At 34.8% G+C, this 14213-nt stretch overlaps 2 protein-coding genes across 2 annotated transcripts; both read right to left on the minus strand.

The window, feature by feature from the left end:
* On the minus strand, positions 1-3209 carry atp5meb (ATP synthase membrane subunit eb). Its single transcript, XM_056457345.1, has 4 exons — positions 3098-3209; positions 2825-2879; positions 446-544; positions 1-352 (listed from the first exon to the last, which is right to left on the minus strand). The coding sequence occupies exons 1-4, from the start codon at positions 3188-3190 to the stop codon at positions 327-329; spliced, it is 273 nt and encodes a 90-aa protein (XP_056313320.1). The 5' UTR covers positions 3191-3209; the 3' UTR covers positions 1-326.
* A 5270-nt stretch (positions 3210-8479) lies between these two features.
* kcnv2b (potassium channel, subfamily V, member 2b) lies at positions 8480-14042 on the minus strand. The gene is made up of 2 exons (XM_056456834.1): positions 12747-14042; positions 8480-8776 (listed from the first exon to the last, which is right to left on the minus strand). Exons 1-2 carry the CDS (start codon positions 14040-14042, stop codon positions 8480-8482), a joined length of 1593 nt encoding a protein of 530 aa, XP_056312809.1.
* Positions 14043-14213: the final 171 nt, after the last annotated feature.

Raw genomic sequence — 14213 nt, forward strand, 5'->3', positions numbered from 1 at the left:
TAACGAATTACATTTTTATTAATAAATATTGGTGGATGATTACCAAAGTGAAATCCTGATGTGTATATTAATCATGTACTAAATCTCTTTTCTATAATTGAATGTATTCAGGAAAAAAACAAACCAGATCAGAGTACATTTATACAAGGTCAAGCTCATATATTTGCATGTATTCAGAGACTATTTCACAAAAAGAGACATTAATCTGACATTATATATCTGTGAGAGGTGTGAAAAGGGCACCGTAAAACCAAAACGGTTGATTACAAGCACCATCCTTTATCCAGACAGGAAACGATTATGATGGAAACTTCATTTTGGGCAGCTCATTTCAGGATTGTGTCCTCATTAGCTGTAGAATAAGCAAAAATAAGAGTCATTGTGACGAAATAAGCACAGTATTCGGAGTTTAACTGATGAGGAATCACTTTATACATCTTAATACCTTCTGCTAGCTGTTTAGCGATGCGCTCCTGCTCCTCTCGCACCTTCTTCTCCTCCTCTTCTATTCTCCTCTCCTCCTCTGCAATTGGTTTCAGATTATCTGGAGGTAAAGGAAGACGGATTTAACTAAAATGCAAGATTTTTACTGAGTGTGTAAATATTTTGAAACATTCAGTATCAGATACACTAACATTTCTGCCATTTTTAACACTTAAAAGTAGCCATGAAATCAAATGTACTGTTCTTTATATATATATATATATATATATATATATATATATATATATATATATATATATATATATATAGTTGTTTTTGTTATAAACCATGCATCCATGCACTTCTTTATTTTGTAAAAATGAATTGGCTTATAAACTTCAAAATACCATAAACTTCTCCGCAAAAGGACAATTTTAACATCTGTTTTATGCCGACTTTAATTGGTTAGCCTTTTGGCCATTGATTATTACTAAAAATGTGTATGCAGTGGTGTTAAAAACACAATTTAACCAAAGAACTTGGTTAACTCTGACAACAAATAAATTAACGCTGGATGTATTGTTGATAATCATCAGATGTAAGATGATTATTTGGTATTTATATTAGTTTTGCATTCAGATTTTCTCAAATTACAAAAGGAAAAACTCCATGATGGTGTTTTCACCACCTTCTAAAATAAATAAATAAATAAAAAAATTATATATATATATATATATATATATATATATACACATATATACATACATATACATATACATATATATATATATATATATATATATATATATATATATATATATATATATATATATATATACATATATATATATATACATATATATATATATATACATATATATATATATACATATATATATATATACATATATATATATATATATATATATATATATATATATATATATATATATAGAAGAAACTGTGAGACTGATAACAGCTTAAATCTATTTAAAACCTAATAGCAGATTTCAGATGATGATGGCAGGTTATTTTGCTTGTTTGAAGGAGAAACTCAATTATGACAATCATTTTACTCATCTAGAAAATGCTACTTGATTTAAAAATTCATATACATTTGGACTATAAACGAGACAAAACCTCCAAATTAGAAAACCCTTTTGTCTGAGAATTCTGCTCTATATCTTATTCAGCAGTAAAAAGATTGTGTCTACTTACAAGGTTTGACAGTTAAAAAAAAGCTGTAATGTTGTCAAACCCTGAGGTTGTTGTGTAGTATCAGTCACTTATGAGGAAAACATGGTAAAACTGATTGAAGTAAAGTTGGTTTTATATTTGCACATTCAGACTTTCTCCGTAATAATATCACTTCAGTAAAGTATGATTTGCAAATTCTAAATAGTGAAGTCATATTAGCAGCCCATGAATATCAAAGTACAGCATTGTTCACAGTCAAGTAAACAGTGCTAATGTTATTTTCAAGTCATATATACATGTGATTTCAGGCCCTATATTCAAATTAGCGTAGTAGATAATATAGGGAACGTTAAATGAAGGAAAGCGCGAATATAAAATCTACTTTACCTCAATGAAAAACAGTATAGTGCAAGTGACTTATAAGTAGGCTCACACGGGATCTGTGCGCACAGAATTCCACAGATTTTTAGCCCATCATTGATTCTGTTTATTTACTTGTGTAAATGTGTGTAAATGTATATTTATTCAGTTTGTAAAATTACAGTAATGTTTTATATATATATATATATATATATATATATATATATATATATATATATATATATATATATATATATATATATATATATATTTACAGTCAGTTATTAACTAATATGAAAATATTCATTTGATTTATTTACAATACAGTTTGTAAAGTAATATTTTCTGTCTTTTAGTAGAGATATATGAGAGACTTGCTTTAACCAAATAAAGTGGATCTAATTGTATTTTCATTGTAAACATTAAGTTAAAAAGGTATTATTTTCATTTCATATATTAAGGTTTTAGTTATGATACTCCCAAAATAATTCTGCATAAATCCGCAGATTTTTAACACAATTACTTGCAGAAATAGCAAAAAATGTTCACAGATTCCGTCTGGCCCTACTTATAAGCTATATCTTATTCAGCTGTAATAAAATATTTGGTGGTGTATACATTTGTTTGAGGGTTGATGGTTCAAATAAAGCTGTAATAATAATGTCAAATCCTGGGGGTATTAATGTGCGGTATCAGTCACTTTTGAGGAAAACATGGTACAACTTATAATAATTGTTATTATTTATCAAATAAATTTGTGTTGGTGATTTATTAACGAATGAAATGTATTTTAATCTACAGTGTCATCTGAGCGCCTGTTTCTGACAAACTTTCTGCTCCTTACCATATCTGCGCTTTCCATAGATAATACCAACGAGCAACGCAGACCACCTGGCTGTCTGAAAGTGAAAATAAATCATCATTAATATCAATAATCATGCGTTTATGAACAGAAAAGTAGAAAAAAACACCGTGACATTCAGCACGAAGGCCGATTCAACGAACACCAACACTTCACTGTCCTCTGAGGAAAACACGACAGCAGGACGCACAGACACGATTTTCTTCGATTGAAACGAGTAATAGCCATCTTAAAAATGTATTTGAGAGGACAAACCTTAATCAGTGGCGACACTTGCACTGGAGGAACCATTTCGCTGGACTTGAGCACTGCTTTCAGTCTGCAGAGGTCAGAAACGCTCAAGAGCATACAGAAGAAGAAGAGGTGCTTAAATGAGCGTGCTGACGTCACACTGCCATCTACAGGACTGGCGCGAAAACGCGTTGTCGTCGACGGGTCAGAAAAACGGGTTAGTCGTCATACGTTTTTAGTTACTCGTGAAATGTTTACAAAATATAATATATGTATCTTCTTATGTTCTTTGTGTATTTAAATGAGATGACTCAATTATATAGGATGTTACTGCAGGAAATATGTCTGGGAAATAGCTATTTTTCTGTGTGCGTTTCCAAAGGTTGTGACTGTTTAACTAACGTTAGTCACCAATATTAGTAGGTCTAAGTTACTTATAGATGGTATCTTGTTTCCTTTTTTTTAAATTTATGTTTCCTCTTATTGTTTATTTATTTAATTATTTGTTAATTGATTAATTATTTAATTAAGTCTGGAGGAGTTTTGTTTTTGGCATAGTCACCTGTTTATTGCGCTGTTCGTTAATTTTTTTGTCATTTGTAAACCAAGTTCATTCAATAATTTTCATCTTTATTCATCTGGGGTCGCCACAGTGGAATGAACCGCCAACTTATCCAGCATATGTTTTACGCAGCTGATGCCCTTCCAGCCGCAACCAATCATTGGGAAACACCCATACACTCTCATTTACACACATACACTATGGCCAATTTAGTTTATTCAATTCACCTGTAGATGAATTACCAGTTTGTAAACATTCAGGATGTGCACGCAGCGAGGTTGCAAAAAAAAAAAAAAACGGGAGCGCTAGCATTTACAGTGAGGGAATGACATCCGATGCGGTACAAAGTTTGTTGTTGTCTTAGAAACAAGTTATATTGATTACATGTTATACATATTATTTACATAATGCTTTTAGTGTCTTATTACAGCATGTCACCCAGTGATAAGCACTGCAAAATTAACGCTAAAGTGAGCGGCAATAGCACCCTCCCAATGGATATTGGATAAGACGAATGGCCAAGCATCCAGCCTGAAATATACAACAATCTCATTGAAACTCCAAGTGTTTTTACAAGAGAGAAGTTAAAGGCCTACAAGTCTTTAGACCCCTACAGTTGTGTTCTGTGTGGTCATGTGCAAGAAATAATGCTCCATGATTACCAGATTCAAAACTCTGTAGTGCTAAAAACCGAGGTTCTGCCTAGCCAAAGACAAGGAAAGAAGACGGAGCTATACAAGGCCTGGATAATCATCAACAAGCAGAACAACTGCATTCTGACAGCGAACTGCACCTGTACGGCAGGGTATGTGAACGTACATTTCACTCTTAGCATTTAGTGTCCGCAGTTTAATTCACCATATTTAACTGTTTTTGCTGAAATTATTGCTGCAATAAAAAACGAGTAATGTGTATGATTCAGCTTAGCGGGAACTTACCTGATGTAAACTGAGAACTGCAGAGTCAAGCATTTTTAATTAGGTCCTCACTCCATTCAGCTCCCTTTTAGCCAAAGACATCTGCGGTTGGCATTAAAAGCAGTGTGGTGTACAGTAAAAGTTAGGTTTTCTATTTTTGGACTTTCGATTATATTTCGAAATATTATATTTCGACAATATTTCAAATAATGTTTATGACATTTGTCAAAATATGAGAGAAATAATGTTTCAATGTTAATTAGTGTAACATGTTTAGGTAAAAATGAAAAAGTATGTTTTTCTGACCTGTGAACATAAAATATCTATAAAAAGTAACTGATCACTTGCTTTAAATACTTTAAATGATTAAAAACTGGGGTGGCACAGTGGCTCAGTGGTTAGCGCTGTCGCCTCACTGCAAGAAGGTCGCTGGTTCGAGTCCCGGCTGGGTCAGTTGGCATTCCTGTGTGGAGTTTGCATGTTCTCCCCAGTTCTCCCCCACTAAGCCAAAGGAAAATGAATGAATGACTGCTGAGGAACCTAGTGGTTTTTATGATAGTATAAAGTTTTTTAAAAATAGTATTTTGGCACTAATCCTTAAAAGATTATTGTTTTAAATACACCATTGGGATGTAAACTGTTGTTTGTATTGTTCTTCAAAAGACAGTCATAATCTTTTTCCCCCCATTTTTTCCTTAAAATAAATATAAATATGACACATTATTGTAGATAAAAAAAGGTGTTTTACACTTTTTTTTTGTTTTGATGCTTTTAAAAAAATCTTTGACAGAAATATTTGACTATATTTTATTTTATTTATTTGTATCGTATTTTCACATACAAAACAGGTAAGAACTTTACTTAAGCAATTACTGTTTGTGTAAGTAGTTACTATTTATATATTATATGTGCTATTTTAAGTAGCTTTACAGGAAAAAAGCATGTCATTTTATCAGTATCTTGGTATAAGGTCACTATTTAAGCTTGTTAGGAAAAATAAGCGTTGAACATTTGACCCAGTGAGCACAAAGTCTTATCTGGTCTCAGAAAACAAAAAATAAATATAAGAAAAAAATAGATGAGTAAGAAAATAAGAAAGTACTGTGTCTCCAAAGGCTAAATTCAGTGCTAAATCAGTTCAATGGCCACGTCATGGGAACTTTGTAAATTAGATTAATGCTATTTGTAAATTAGTTTAACCTGAGCCAGGACTAGTTTAAAAGGCCAAGGTAAGATGAGGATAATGCGGGTCACAGTGTTATGTAGCTAAATGTGCTCCTGTAATCAGGCGAAAGAACAGGACAAATGCAAAAACATCATGACCAAACATTAAAGTATACTGTCAATATTTGATAATTCAATATATTGTGATAATGATGCACAATATTGATTTTGTGGGCACTTAATAATACAGTGAATGAGATATTTCATGAGAGGTGGGATCCGTTGTTGTTGTACATAGTATTAAAAATAACATATACAGTGCTCAGTATAATTGAGTGTGCCCCATTTTGAAAATGAATATTTGTATCCATTACTCAGTGAATATGGGTAATATATATGTGCATTTGAACAAAACAGATTTATTAAACAGATTTATTTATTAAAATAATATTTTAGTCACTGAATATCTTTAGAAATCGAAAGATAATACAATCAAATTAGTGCTAAATATTGCAAAAAAAATTTACAAACTACAACATTTCAAAAAAATTGTATATATTTTTTTGTTTCTCTTGATTTTTGCTATTTTTGAAAATTTTATTTAATATTTTGTCTAACATATATTTGGGCTACTAATTTTTGAACCATTATTGTAAGTTATTTTGTTAGATTAGCTCCAAATTAGGCTTCAGTACTGACTAAACTAATGTATATTCATTCATTCATTTTCTTTTCAGCTTAGTCCATTTATTAATCTGGGGTCACCACAGTGGAATGAACCACCAACTTATCCAGCACATGTTTTACGCAGCGGATGTCCTTCCAGCTGCAACCCATCACTGGGAAAACTAATGTATATGCACAAATATAATATTGTAAAGCTTCCTATAGAAAATATTAATATAAATGAGAGATTTGTGGGGGGTGGACTCATATATGCTGAGCACTGTGCTTATCAGAGAGTTGGTTTAATGAGGTCTGAACTTGAAAACACTCTAAAAAATGCTGGGTTGTTGTAAACCAACGTTGGGTCAAATATGGACATGGCAAACTGTTGGGTTATAAAGCTTAGTTTAAATCTAATTGTAAATATTAACTCAGCCTTGGGTTTGTTCATATGTGACCCAACATTGGGCTAAAAAAACCAAGCATTTTTTTTTAAATGAAGGTTTGTGAAGAATGAATATGTTATTGTTTTTATAGTAAGTTATTTTATTTTATTATGTTTTTTTCTTGTCCACCTGTTTGTTGTTATTGTCTGTCATTTTTCAGAACTGAATAAATATAGTTCCAAAAAAATTAGCTATTAACAATTAACTCTGTACTGTAAGACTCATTGTTAATATCAGTTAATTCAATTAAAGTCACTGTAATGACAAATACAGAAACATTCATTTAAATTGATGTTAATTTCTTAACGTTAATTAGTAAACACCTAATAACTCATTAAAATTGTCATAATCGTTTTATTAAATGGAGTTAATAAATAATATTTTGTTATATTTTTCAAATTAACTTTAATAAATAACTATAATCGCGGTTCATTCCGCTGTGGCGACCCCTGATTAATAAAGGGACTAAGCTAAAAATGAATGAATGAAATAACTATAATGTAGTTATCTCTCTCTGTTGATTGTACTGCATTAATTAAACTTTACGAATGACCCTTTATTGTGAAGTGTTACCCATTGTACTTTCATTTATTTAATTAGATTAAAGCATTTATTTACTCCTCAAAAATTAATGAGACTTTATTGTAAAGATTGGAAAATAGAAGATTGGAAAAACGTTTTTCAACAACATGAAAGTATGGATCTATCCTGCCTTGTACAGGCTGGTGGTGATAGTGTAATAGTGTGGGGGATATTTTCTTGGCACACTTTGGGCCCATTAGTACCAATTGAGCATCGTGTCAACACCACAGCCTTTAAGCATTGTTGCTGACCATGCCCATCTCTTTATGACCACAGTGTACCCATCTTCTGATGGCTACTTCCAGCAGGATAACGCTCCATGTCATAAAGGGCGACACATCTCAGACTGGTATCTTGAACATGACAATGAGTTCACTATACTCCAATGGCCTCCACAGTCCCCAGAGCTCAATCCAATAGAGCAACTTTGGGATGTGGTGGAACAGGAGATTTACATCATGAATGTGCAGCCTACAAATCTGCAGCAACTGCATGATGCTATCATGTCAATATTGAGCTAAATCTCTGAGGAATATTTCCATTACCTTGTTGAATCTATGGCAAGAAGGATTAAGGCAGTTTTCAAGGCAAAAGGGCATCCCACCAAGCACTAGTAAGGTGTACCTAATAAAGTGGCCGGTCAGTGTATACAGTATACAACAAAGTATATTGTGGTTATTATTTTGCCTGTTAAGTAATCTTTTTTTGCATCTTAGGTAAAAATCAAGTTAATAACATATAGTGTGATAAAAGCATCAGTAGTTAAACACAACAGGAAAATTTGATAGCGTCGAAAGGCTAAAATATGCTTTATTAATGTAGTACAACTTTACTACCAATAACTTGTTCATGCCGGGAAAAAAATATACATAATCAATATAATGCACAAGGAAGAGTAGATGAGGAGTAACAGAATTAATGTTTTTCTTAAACATTTAAATCAGTGTTACTTATTACTTGTGTAATTAAACCGCATCATTTGGCACTTTTAAATAAGATGCATCTTTTTAAATGATCTCATTCAACAGGATTCGGTAAAGTAAAACAATGAAACTCAATTCACTAGTGTCTATGAAACAGTAGTGTCATCATTAGTATCGTCATTAGTGTCATTTGTTTCAATGCAGCCACACTCTCTGAGCTTCTTCTTAGCTCTCAGGATGAAGTTAACATTCCCTCTGTTCTTCATGTTGGAAGGACATTCGTGGGACTTCAGTTTGGCGTAGTAATCAGAAAACTTATTAAAGAGGATGGAGATCGGAAGGCCGTTCAAAATGATCCCAAAGGAAATGCAGCCAAAGGCAAATATCCGGCCAAGAAGGGTCTCAGGATACATGTCACCATAGCCCACTGTCGAGATGCTGACCTGTGAACACAAGATATTGAAGGTACAAGGATGCAAAATTATAATTTTGTCATTATTTCCTCAACCACATGTTGTTGCAAATCCATATGAGTTTCATTCTTCTGTAGAAAAGCAAAAAAGAAGAAAATTAAGGAAAGGTCCTCATCTTTTTGACAGCATATGTGTAAATCCTCACAATGCAAATATAAAAAAAAACACTGCATTTTCTCACAACGCAAACTATTTAAGAAAATGCCTGCATTTTCTCACAACACATGCAAATAGCACTGAACACAATGGAAATGTTTCAAGGGGACCCAAAAACTTTGGACCTGGCTATTTTGTTTATTTTTTAAATTTAGAACAGTATGAAAAGGTCAGTGCAATAGCCTAGTGGTTAGTGCACTGACATGGTGCAGTAGCACTTCAGGGCATCCTGAGTTCGAATCCTGGCTCGAGGACATTTCCCGTCCTTACCCCCTCTCCCACTTCACTTCCTGTCTGAAATACTGTCCTATTAACTTAATAAAGGCCAAAAATAAATTAATTAAAAAAAGAACAGTATATACAATTTTAACTGTACAAAAATATACATGCCAGAGGGTAATTATAAATAAAGTACAAAAATACAGGATGTACATATGTAATGTTTTCACATAACGTCATTGATGACGTGCGAGACTTAGATGTAGGGCAGGAAGTGATTCTTCTACACAGGAATCGCTCTCAGAACATCCAAATGTTTCTGTTTTATGTTGTTTATAATGGTTTAAATCAGCCAAAATAAGAAATGCCGAACAGCTTTAATAGACTTCCAAAAGTTTTTGCTCATAGAGGGGGGAAGTTTAAGAAACTGGCTAAAAAAACTGAAGAAAAGTTGGCATTCATTCAATACATCCATGTGTACAAACTTTATTTGAACGTGATAATTCGCTTGACGGCACCAATAAAGATTATATACAGGCCTAGCTATGTGTATAAATATGTTAATGTGTTATATAAAAAAAATCTGATGCAAGCACCACCACACTTATACAAAATCCAGGAGAAAATAAATAACGTACCCTGCCATGTAATCGCTGCAATGAAATATCTGTCTTGTTTTGCAATAATCCATGTCTTTACTGACGTTTTGGTGGAATAAACAACCGTAACGTGAACATCGAGATGCGCAGCAGCAGTGAATGTTTGTTGATGGTAAGTTCATCGACAGAACAAAAAAGAAAAGCAACCCTTGCGACAAAACTACACGGTTATTATTGTGGTGCACTTTCCCCCCTTACAAAAATAAATAATTAATAATGTAGACTATGCATCAACGCTTTTGTATGCTTACATCTGTTATTTTGTGATTATTTTTGTATTATTTATGTGTTATTTATGTGTTATTTTGTGTATCTGCATGGGGGAAAAAACTATAGTATTTATATAGTTTTATTATATATATATATATATATATATATATATATATATGTATTTAACATATTTTTGAACCACATAGTAAGGTGTATAATGTGTTCAACACTTTGTTAATAGTAAACTGATAAACTGTAATAAATACTGAAATGTTAGTGTAAACTATGTTTGTGCATTAGTGATGGTGTTTAATTATAGCGTAGCGTACTGAAGCTTACTGAATAATTTATTTCTTCAGTTTTGTCATACCACAGCAACTATATAATTACTACGACATTTTAATTCAAGTAATTATCTATAGTATGCTTCCAAACACTATAGTATTTAGTACAGTATTTTTCATGTAACGTAATAGCTTATACAGTATATACCGCCTCGATGACAGGCAAATATATTTCAGTTCAGTAGAAAACTCAGCTAATCATGGCCATCATACAGTCTATTTATATCTCCTTTACGTTTATGAATGTAAAATGTTGTATATTTGTTTATTTTTATATTCAACAATGTAATGGACCCCGCTATTTAGGTTATGGTTTTTAAGGCTAATAATATACAAAAGGCAAGGAAATGGTGTAATCAGGATGTTAAAGTAAATAAACTATCACATACAACTTCACTGAGCAAAAGTCACAGCACAATAAGCAATTCCTAGCCAGGTCCGTTATAGTTTTGGGTCCCCTTGAAACATTTCCATTATGTTTCGTGCTATTTGCTTGTGTTGTGAGAAAATGCAGTGTGTTTTCTTAATTTGTTTGCATTGTGAGGATTTGCATCATGTATGCTGTCAAACCGATGAGGATCTTATCTTAAGGGGACCCAAAAATGTGATGGACCCGGCTATTTAGGTTATAGTTCTTCAGGCTAATAAGAGAATAGAAAAGACAAGGCAATGATGTAATCAGGATGTTAAAATAAACAAAAAAACTATCACCTACAACTTCACTGAGAAATAGTCACAGCACAATAAGCAAATCCTAGCCAGGTCTGTCACATTTTTTGTTCCCCTTTAGACATTTCCGTTACAGTATGTTCCTACTGTTTGCATGTGTTGTGAGAAAATGCAGAGTGTTTTCTTAATTTGTTTGCATTGTGAGGATTTGCATCACGTATGCTGTCAAACCGATGAGGATATTATCTTGATTTGTTGGTGTTTCTTGTAATTGCATGTGTTTTCTTTAATTGCAGCACATTAAGTTCTCTCTGCCACTTTAGATATTGGTACAAGGATGCAATATTATAATTTTGTTATTATTTACTCAACCACATGTTGTTGGAAATCCATATGACTTTCATTCTTCTGTAGAAAAGCAAAAAAGAAGAATAATAGAATGTGCAACGAGTATAATAGAGTGTTTAAACTCCAAAAAAATAGACAAAAACTGACTTGTGTCTAAATTTTGATAGCTTTGCATGTGAAGCTTTTAGTGAAATACTTGAGCTGTTTATAGCTAACGTTTGGGGGCTGGGAAATGCAATTTAAAGCTGTATTAATCTTTTGTGTTTGATGATTGAATGCTTGAGGCTTTTTGTCTCAGTAAGGATGGGACAAAATATTGATGGAGCACAGTATTTTCTGTGGCAATGCTGTATTGGGCACCCATATCATTCATTCATTCATTCATTCATTCATTCATTCATTCATTCATTCATTTTCTTTTTGGCTTAGTCACTTTATTAAACTGGGGTCGCCACAGCGGAATGAACCGCCAATCTATCCAGCACATGTTTTACGCAGTGGATGCTCTTCCAGCTGCAACCCATCTCTGGGAAACCCATGTCATTCATTAATTTATTCATTTTCTTTTCGACTTAGTCCCTTTATTAATCTGGGGTCGCCACAGTGGAATGAATCGGCAACTTATCCAGCATATGTTTTACGCAGCAGATGCCCTTCCAGCTGCAACCCATCACTGGGAAACATCCATACACACTCATTCACACACATACACTACAGACAATTTAGCTTACCCAATTCACCTAAACCACATGTCTTTGGACTTGTGGGGAAAACCGGAGCACCCAGAGGAAACCCACGCCAACACAGGGAGAACATGCAAACTCCACACAGGAATGCCAACTGACACAGCCCGGCACCCGTGTCAATAAATTGGTAATATTTTATTATACTATTTAGTTGAATAATAAAATCTATTTCACGGCACAGTGGCTCAGTGATTAGCACTGTCGCCTCACAGCAAGAAGGTCACTGGTTCGAGTCCCAGCTGGTACAGTTGGCATTAGGTGTTTGGACTGTGGGGGTAACCAGAGCACCCGGAGGAAACTCATGTGAACACGGGGAGAACATGCAAACTCCACATAGAAATGCCAACTAACCCTGCTGAGGCTCGAACCAGCGACCTTCTTGCTGTGAGGTGACAGTACTAACCACTCAATTACTCCTACTACTGTAAGCTGAATATTACGCTCTTAAAAATCTATTGTGTTTTCCACAGAAACAAGAAAGTGCTTTGAGAAGACATCAGCTTGAGTAACTCCTCCATAATCTCCAAGAAGAAGCACTTCAACAAATCAACAGTAACAGTATCGCATTTTCAGTAGAAAGTTTACTTACAGAAGCCCACCACCAGGAATGAGGAATACTGGTAAAGTTGGTATTAGGGACGTCATATTCGACCGAATAAACCATGGCAGAGAATGTGAAGATCCCCATCGCGATGAACAGAAACAGGCATCCCACTTGCTGATAGCACTGTTTCAGTGTAAACCCAAACGCCCGCAGTCCTGTAGAGTGACGCGCCAGTTTCAAAACCCGAAAGATACGCAAGAGCCGCATGATCCGCAGCACCTGCCCCACCTTTCCCACCTGCCCCACAGTCTCCATATCAGCGCTTTGATTCCTAGATCCGAAGGTTTCAAAGTTCTCAAGCATGAACTGGAGTATCTGCGGTAGTATGGCCATGAGATCAACTGCGTTCAGCATGCTCTTAAAGAAACGGCAGATGTCTGGCGTCGAAATGACCCTCAGAAGATACTCAGTTGTGAAGAAGGAGATGCATAGATTCTCCACAAACTCTCCGTAAGTCTTTCCACCAGATTCGATGTTCTCCATTTCTTCAACAGTGGTCAACGTCATTGTAACCAACGAAACCAACACGAACATACTCGATGTGACCGCCATTATTTTTGCTGGAATCGAAGAAAACGGTTTCTCCATGAAGTCCCAAAGCGACCGTCTGCTCTCGCCTAAAATCATATCATCGAACGCTTCTTCGTTCTCCTCGATCTCCAGCTCTCGTTCCAGCTCCTTCTGAACTTTAAGTTGCTCGCATAATTCATCGTTTTTTTCCTCCAGCAGGATCCGACAGCATCTTTGTGAGTATTTAATACGGACGCCCCAATAGCTGATCTCCTCCAGGAAGTTTCTTGGACAGAGTTCGTCCTTAATCCAAAGCACACCAGTCCTATAAAAGTTGAAGATGCTATTGAAAACGTCTGGATCTCGGTCGAAGAAATACTCGTTATCCTTCACCACATAGTCATCGCAGAGATCCAGCTTCATGTTGTGGTCTGTGGACATCGCCAATCGACCAAGTCTGGTTTGTGGGTATCTGGCTGCCATCTTATAGGTGATCCTGTAGGACTTTCCTCCAACGTTGAGATTTAATGTACAGTTTCTATTGGGGGATGCACTGGTAAACCATAACGTAGGCTCTGCGTGTCTTTGAACCTCCTCTTCGTAGACATCATCAAACACATTGTAGATATCCTCCTGCAGTTCGCTTAAAGATCTCCAATGTTTCAGCAGACCCTTTTTGGCGAACGGAAGGATGTCGTCGGTGGATTCGGAGTTTGCTATTTTGCAGTTAGGGAAGAGGCTCTGGCTACGGTTTTTCTGGTAGGTAAACATCCTCTCGGCGCTCCGCTATCCTCCTCCTCCTATGGGAGGATAGCTGCTACTGTGCGGCCAGGAAATCTCGGAGGCTTTGCTGAAGTTAAGTCTGCTGTATTTGGGCTTAATGAGCCAGGCGGGAGGCAGCGCCAAGGCTGTAATGCTGTCTATAAGGAGCTAACAGTTCAA

The sequence above is a fragment of the Danio aesculapii genome, chromosome 5 (assembly GCF_903798145.1).
Source record: "Danio aesculapii chromosome 5, fDanAes4.1, whole genome shotgun sequence".
NCBI lineage: Eukaryota > Metazoa > Chordata > Actinopteri > Cypriniformes > Danionidae > Danio > Danio aesculapii.

Excerpts from the sequence above, each read along its gene's own strand:
- atp5meb (XM_056457345.1), bottom strand. The coding sequence starts at position 3,190 with ATGCTCTTGAGCGTTTCTGACCTCTGCAGACTGAAAGCAGTGCTCAAG. Across the intron at positions 2,880-3,097 it reads AAGTGTCGCCACTGATTAAG|ACAGCCAGGTGGTCTGCGTT; the intron begins GTTTGTCCTCTC and ends TTTCACTTTCAG. Across the intron at positions 353-445 it reads CGCTAAACAGCTAGCAGAAG|CTAATGAGGACACAATCCTG; the intron begins GTATTAAGATGT and ends CTTATTCTACAG.
- kcnv2b (XM_056456834.1), bottom strand. The coding sequence starts at position 14,042 with ATGTTTACCTACCAGAAAAACCGTAGCCAGAGCCTCTTCCCTAACTGC. Across the intron at positions 8,777-12,746 it reads ATTCCTGGTGGTGGGCTTCT|GTCAGCATCTCGACAGTGGG; the intron begins GTAAGTAAACTT and ends TTGTGTTCACAG.